Raw genomic sequence first — 7,291 nt, forward strand, 5'->3', positions numbered from 1 at the left:
CGGCGACCCGGGCCCGGCCCGCCACGCCCACGCAGAAAGAGAACACGTCGCACATGGAGGCCGCCATCTTGGAGGCGCCGGCGTCTCCGCCTCTTGACCCTTGACCCCGCCGCCCCTGAGAAGCCCCGCCCCCAGCGCAAGGGGCGGAGGGGCGAGCCGCGCGCGCGCCCCAGCGAATCCGAACTCGGGGCCTTTTTCTCCGTCAGCGTCTAGGTCAATTTGTTCACCGACCAGGTGCTTTTATGTCTGTGCAGTTGGGGTGCCTTGGCAGCTCGCATGCCCCCCTATATCGGTGACTGTATGTGAACGTATTCTTTTGATGTGTCTCCGTGGGAGCCCGTGGGCTCTCCAACCTGAAGTTCACTCTGGGGCTCCCTGGCCCTATGAACTCTGGTGGTGGGGTGGGTCATTCTACTACGGCCTCAGCCTGGGGGCAGGGTCCACAGGCCAGGGTGGACTTCGAGAGATCTAAAACAAATAGTAGATGTATTGCTATCGAATTGATGCCAACTCTTAGCAAGCCTATCGGACAGGGTAGAGCAGCCACTACAGCAGTGGTTCTCAACCCTCCTCATGTCGCGACCCTGTAATAGTGCCTCGTGTGGTGGGGACCGCCCAAACCGTAACATTATTTTCGTTGCTACTTAATCACTGTCATTTTGCCACTGTTATGAATCCGTCGACCGCTGTGAAAGGGTCGTTTCACCCCCAAAGAGTGGCAACCCACCGGTTGAAGGCCGGCCGCTGCACTGTAGGTTTCTGAGACTAACTCTTTATGGGAGCAAAAATCCCTCTTTTCCTCCCGGAGCAGCTGGTAGTTCCCAACTGATGACCTTGCAGATGGCACCCCAACATGCCACCACTATGCCCCGGGGACTCAGGCCCCCAGAAACTGTGTAATGCAGAGTTGAGTGTGCACACTATCCCCAGAGCAGCAGGGCAGAGAGGCCTGCTCTCATTCAGAACCCCAGGACCCAGGCTGCAAACTATTGATGGGTAGCACCTGACGCCCACTTGCCCGTGTGGCTTAGTCCCCTTTGGCTCTGCGCACCGTGAGAAGGCACCTGCTTCAGAATCCACGGTGATCTCACGTGAGATTTGGGAGCTGGGTGAGGCTCAGTAACTGCTGGATAGGTAACTCACAGTTGGCTGAACCAGTCACCTTTGCAAGAGGCAGAGACAATTGGGTTCCTTTAATGAAGAGGGTCGACCAAGTCCAGCTTTAGAAAGGTTCTCCCAATGGGCAGGGACAAAGAAACGTTCCTGAAGCTGGACCCCCGCCTCACCTCAAGTTTGCAACCAGGGGCACCTCTGCTCCGGCCTGCCTCAGAACCCCTTGGGCTGAGAGCATGTAGGGAGTGTGTCCCTCTGACCACAAGGTGGCAGGACAGCCTCATGGTGGCCAGGCCAGCCCGGCCTGCTGGTAGATCAAGCCAGCCAATTGCTTGGAAGGCCTGAGAGCAATGAGTCAAGGTAGTGGATGGATGGGTGTATGGTTGTAACCATTTTGTGAAAATACAGCAGAGTTTATGAGACAACGCTAGCCTTAGGAGAGACAGTAACGTTTCTCCACTCTAGGTAAAGATGGAAAGGGAGCAGAGGTAGACAGGTAGCTGGATTGGGTGGAGAAGGCAGTGGGGGAGGGGGAAGGGGTGCTGAACTCCTTCTAAGAGTGATGACAGATTTAAAAAAACAACACAACACAAGCCTTCCAAAACCGAGGCGGCGAAGTGACTTGTCTTTGGCTCCTCCCTGCTCTTAACTCCACCAGCCCTTGTCAGGAAAGGACTTTGCTCAAACACTGATTGCAGAAGGCCCCGAACCCACAGCCAGCCCAGGAAAAGCCCAAGCCCTGTGGCCAGCTGGTTGGGGAGGCAGGTCTGTAAAGACCCTGTCACTGTGCACTAAGCTCTGGGCCTGGCACGTTTTCAGTACGTCACAGACATGGCTTCAGCCCCGTGAGACACATCGCACACACACCACACAGAGAAGAATGCAGGTCCGTACCATGGCGAAGGACACGGGGCAGAAGGTCCACATCCCCCCCTCTGCCAGCTGTGTCACGCTAGCCTTCTCAGTCTATGGGGGCCCCCCCGGATAGCCCGGTGCCCTTGGCGAGTGGAGAGGCTCTTTGGGGAGACCCACATGTGTGGGATGGGGAGGTCCAGTGGTTGCCTCTAGGGGGAACTGGCTCAGGCACACTCCACAGAGTCTCTGCCCAGTTCTCCCGGGTCCTCTCCTGACGTGGCGCCTTCACTCCGTGATGATGGCAGGCCTTCCAAGGGCTCGTCTGGGGCGGACAGGTTCAGCCTCTGCTGCTTCTGATACTTCACCCTCCGGTTCTGGAACCAGACCCTCACCTGTAATCAGGGACAGTGGGCACAGATCAGAATGTGACCAGCAGTTCCTACTGCTCCCCCAGCTGCTATGCCCACCACTCTCTGCCTGGCAAGACCTTGTTCTTTTTCCTAAAGGATGCACTGCTTCGAAAGCACTCTTTCCTGCAATGCCAGTCGCCATTCGCTCGCTAAGAACCAAATGGGCTCGTACTGCGTGCCAGGTGTGGCCGGAGGGGAGGAAGAGAGAGGTGTGTGCCAGAAAGCCGGGGAGCTCACAGTCGGCCAGAGGAGGACCAATCTTGAACGAGCCAATACAGAAACACAAACACTGGCAAAGGTGGCCATGGGGGGGGCTGCGGTGCAGAAGGACAACACCCCCACCCCACACCACACCCCCCGCCCCAGAGGAACCAGCACCTAAGCCAGGGCTGGGAGGGTGAGGGGTCAACCCAGAAGGAAGGAACAAAGAAGATCAGTGCTTGGGGACCAGAAAGGAGAGCCCTCTGCACTGCCATTGTGTCCAGCTCATTCACAGCAGCCCTGTGAGTCTTCATGGGCACAGACAGCCTCAGCTTTCCCCCACTAACCTCCCTCCCAGCAGTCAGTCCAACCATTACCCTATGGCTCCAGCATCAAGCCCATTAGAACACATCGAGACCCTACAGGTCAGGGCCCAACTGCCCCTGTGGGCTTCTGAGACTGTAACTGTCTAAGGGAACCGAAAGCCTCGTCTTTCTCCCTCAGTAGTTTTGAACTGCTGCCTTGCTGTTAGCAGCCCCATGGTGCCTCCAGGACTCCTCCTGAGAGAGGGTAGCACAGCCCAAATCAGACAGAGAAAGAACAAAGCGGAGAGAGGGAAAGTGGGGGACCCCTAGCGGGGGTGGGGGGTGGGGGGATAGGGGGCAGGGCGATCACCAGGGACCTGGCAGGCTGAGGTGAGGAGTGCCAACTATGAGACTTCAGAAGTGAGATGTGACCTGGTCCCATGGAAACTTCCTGGGACGCTGGTGTCAGGCTACTATGTGGAGCATGGGTGGAAGCGGGAGAGGGAGGTGAGTGGGACGGAGCGGGAGAGGCGGGTGCTCTGAACCCGGGCCATGGACAGATGGCAGCTGTTTTGGAGGTACGTGACGGAGGCTTGCTGATGGATGAGAAGTAGGGTCAGGGGAAGGAAGACGAAGAAATCAAAGAGGAGTCGGTTTGGGGGCAACTGGGTAGAGGGTAGGGTCTGTTTGGAGGAACGGATTTGGGAGGGAGAAAATAACAAGATCTGAAGTTCAGACTTTCTGACTTGGAAATACCTGGTCATGAGGCACCTAAGTGGAGACCGTGTACAAGTTAGGAAGGACCAGACAGGATCTGGGACTTGCCGGCTAATCGACAGTGTTCTAATCTACCCGGCTGGCTCAGCTGGGAGGAAACAAGGTCTGATGGCAAGACACTGGCAGTCACAGAACAGCGGTCTGCAAAGGAGTCACAAGCGGGGAGGAAACTGAAGGGGACGTGGTGCCCTGCAGGTCAAGCTTACAGAGTGCTTCCAGAGAGGGGGGCGGCTGGGGGGGTGGGGCGTGCACAGCGTGTGGGGCTGCTGGGTAGTGGGTGAAGAGGAAGAAAGGAAAGCAGCTATTGAGTTCAGCAACACGGAACTCATTCGAGACCCTCCTGGGAAGTTTTGGTGGACGCGCTGGTTGGGAAAGACGTTGTATCGGAAAGGCAGTGAGTGAGGAAGTTCTGGAGAAGCGTGCTGCCTGTGACGGGCACAGAGACAATCGATGGCTGGAGGACAATCTGGGGGCCAAGGGGACACTTTCATATCTAGTCCCTGAACCAGATTACTATCCAGATTGACCTGTATGGCTCCCATAGTGTAATTTCAAATGGAATTATTTTTCTCAACATACAGGGAGAATGCCAATGGCTAAGGCCTGTCTCCTCCCCCCTCCTGCTCCCCTGCGCCTACCCACCCCCCTTCAGCCCTGCCGTAGCTGGGCAGAGGAGGAAGACCCATGTCCCTCCCACCACCCAGACCCACAAAATAGTGTCTGCCCCTGGGTGCATGCAGCCCAGACCCCCCTCCCCACCCCCGATCACCGGCTCCGACCTGGTTCTCCGTAAGGTTGAGCCGGGCAGCCAGCTGGGCTCTCTTCTTCCCCACCAGATTGTGCTGTGTGGCAAACACTTTCTCCAACTCCATCAGCTGCTCCAAGTTGAACATGGTTCTAACCCTCTTTGGTGGATCGGTGTCATGAAGGTCCTGGGCTGTGGACCACGCTGGGGGGTCCCAGAGGGCTGGGCAGTGGGCCAGCTCCACGCCTAAAGAGCAAACATCAGGAGCAGAGCTAGCCCTCCGGCAGCCACTTTGCAGGGAAGAGAACAAACACCCAGCTCCCTTCCCCTGCCTTCCCCTTGGCCAGGCAACAGAAAGGGCCGAGGGGGAGAGACTGCGGACAAACAACAAACAACAATCTGAGAAAGAAGGGACAATGTGGAGAACTACTTCTGCCTCCAGTGGCCTAACCTCTGGCCCCTGGGGCCTTATTGCCCCCCAGTCCATTTCAACTCTCAGCAAGCTCTCAGCGAGCCTATGGCCCCGGGCAGAGCTGCCCTGGGCGGTTTCTGAGACTGATCCTTTACAGGAATAGGAAGCCTGGTCTTTCTCCCTTGGTGATAGTGGTTTGGGACTGCTGGCTGAGGTTAGCAGCCCAAAGCATAACCCCACTATGCCACCAGGGCCCTGTAGGAGTCGCCAATCCTCCCTCTCCTCGCCCTCCTCCTTGCCATGGCTACCGCAGGGAACTCCATGGGATGAGCAGAGAAGGGGCCTAGGGGGTCACCCTTGTTATTCACCTAGAAAATACCCATGCTGCGGCAGGCACGGGTCCACGACACAACGGGCAATCCCCGTTCTCGTGGACCTGTGGCTTGAATAGCTCCTTCAGATCGCGTGCCGAAATTCTCACCCCTGCCTGTTCCTAGAGGGAACATGAGGTGCCTAGGGGGTACCAGGCTAAAGTGTGAGGCAGTGGATAAATGGGTCCAGTGCAAAAATCTTCAGCGGCTCACAGAAACGTTGGCAGCTGGAGCCCCCCTCCCCCCCTCCCGCCCCCCAAGGGTGATGTCAGTTCAATTCTGTACAGATTAGTCTTTGGAACCCTATGGGGTCGTTCAATCCTGTCTGTAGTGCTGCTATGGGTTAGAGTTGACTTGCGGAGGAAGTGGTCTGGGTTTTTGTTGGTTTGTTTCTGTTACCTATGGATCATGGCTGTGTTTGGAAATAGGGGACTTGTTATGCTCAGGATGTCACACAGGATAGAGTGGGTCCCAAATCTAATCATTTGAGCTACAAGAAGACAAAGGCACCCGGCTGTTGCATCTATACCAACCTAGGAACTCCTAAGATAAACAGATAAAGACACACCTCCTCTTAGACCCACACACTGACTTTGGTCTCCTGGTCTCCTGAACAACAGGAACATTAATTCCTGTTCCGTAAAGCCAGGCACTTGTGGTATTTCTTAGTTAAGGCAGTATGAGGTACCCAAGAATTTAATAACTTTTGCTCCTGTTTCCTCCTTGGACACTTGAGGACATCATGAACCTGACAGCTAACAATGGCAAAAGCTCAGGTGAAAAACAAACAAGCAAAACCCTGGCCATCGAGAGGATGGCACCTTGTAGGTACCCTCTAGGCAGGGTAGAACTGCCCCCGAGTTTCTGAGACTGTAACTCTTTGCAGGATTAGAAAGTCTTCTCTTTCACCTGTGGAGTGGCAGGTGGTTTCGAACTGTTGACCTTGCAGTTGGCAGCCCAACGGTAACCAGGGCTCCTATAAAGCCCATGTAGGTGAATGTCAATGCTGGAAGCGAAAGTCACCTCAACAGATACATTCTCCCTGGGACTTAGGTGCTTAGAAGGAGCCCTGGTGGAGGAGTGGCTACTGTTACAACTGCCCGGCCAGAAGTTCTAATCCACCAGCCAGTCAGCAAGATGAGGGTTTTCCTTCCGTAGAGTTACACGCTCAGAAACCCACAGGTAAGGTCTACTCTGTCCTATAGGGTCGCTATGAATCTGGACTCGACTGGCTGGCAACGAGTTTGTTTTTTTCCGGTTTTGCTTTTGGGGAGCGAGCCAGGGCCCTTTCTGGGGCTCGTGGGTAGCATTCAGAGCGCCATGATCTAGTAGTTTCTAATTGCTGACCTTACAGTTAGCAGCCCAACACATAACCACACCACCAAGGGGACTTTGTGTAAACGTCCCCACCTTAGAAACCCTTCGGGCTGTTCTACCTCATCCAAAAGAGACCCCATGAATCGGAAGCGAGGCCGCAGCAACGAGTTTAGCAAATTCCACCATCCGTGGCATTGGCGTCTCCAGAAAAGACATGGTCCTGGGCGAGGGGCAAGAATCCCCTTGGCTAAGAGTCTGTGTCACCAAGCGTTGCCCACAGGGGTTGATGTAGAAACCCCTCCTCAAGGTGCAGAGGACGGAGAACAGGGCTGGGCCCACCTGAGACACCCCTCCCCCCGTATCTGCTTCCTCTGCAGGGCACCCCCACGCCCACCCTGCCTTTCCACCAACTCAGCAGCGTGTGGGGGGCGGGAGGGGGCCAGGGCACAGGCCCAGTGGGATCTCAGCAAGTCCTGCTCCCAGGCGGGCCTGTGGTTCTCAGAGGCAGGGTCGTCGCGGTCCTCTTTGCTCAAGTGCCCCCTGGCGCGCTCTCCCCCATTGCAGGAGCCCTCGTGTGCCCACTAGCACACTCTCCCCCATTGCAGGAGCCCATACCTGTGGCGCCGAGGCCTGGGAGCACGCAGAAGTGAGCCCCGCGCAGCCCCCGCAGCGAGGCCTGGGGGCACAATGGGTAGAGGCCCACGCCCAGCGGAGCAGGCAGCCAGGTTGCCGGGCACGGCCAGGGCACGGCCGAGCAGACGGGCCAGTAGCGAGCGGCCCAGAGC

At 56.6% G+C, this 7,291-nt stretch overlaps 1 protein-coding gene across 1 annotated transcript in view; it reads right to left on the bottom strand.

Annotated features, from left to right (window-relative positions):
• Positions 1–1,750: 1,750 nt before the first annotated feature.
• Positions 1,751–7,291, bottom strand: part of NOTO (notochord homeobox) — a 7,308-nt gene continuing 1,767 nt past the window's right edge. Inside the window, exons 3-5 of the mRNA XM_013004821.3 lie at positions 7,122–7,287; positions 4,441–4,652; positions 1,751–2,360 (exon numbers count right to left, since the gene is read on the bottom strand). Coding sequence (XP_012860275.2) covers positions 2,193–2,360; positions 4,441–4,652; positions 7,122–7,287 — 546 coding nt within the window. The 3' untranslated portion in view covers positions 1,751–2,192. The remainder of the gene's footprint in view (positions 2,361–4,440; positions 4,653–7,121; positions 7,288–7,291) is intronic.

Source organism: Echinops telfairi, unplaced genomic scaffold (genome assembly GCF_000313985.2).
Source record: "Echinops telfairi isolate 266 unplaced genomic scaffold, ASM31398v2 ScPeMD7_9;HRSCAF=40, whole genome shotgun sequence".
Classification (NCBI taxonomy): domain Eukaryota; kingdom Metazoa; phylum Chordata; class Mammalia; order Afrosoricida; family Tenrecidae; genus Echinops; species Echinops telfairi.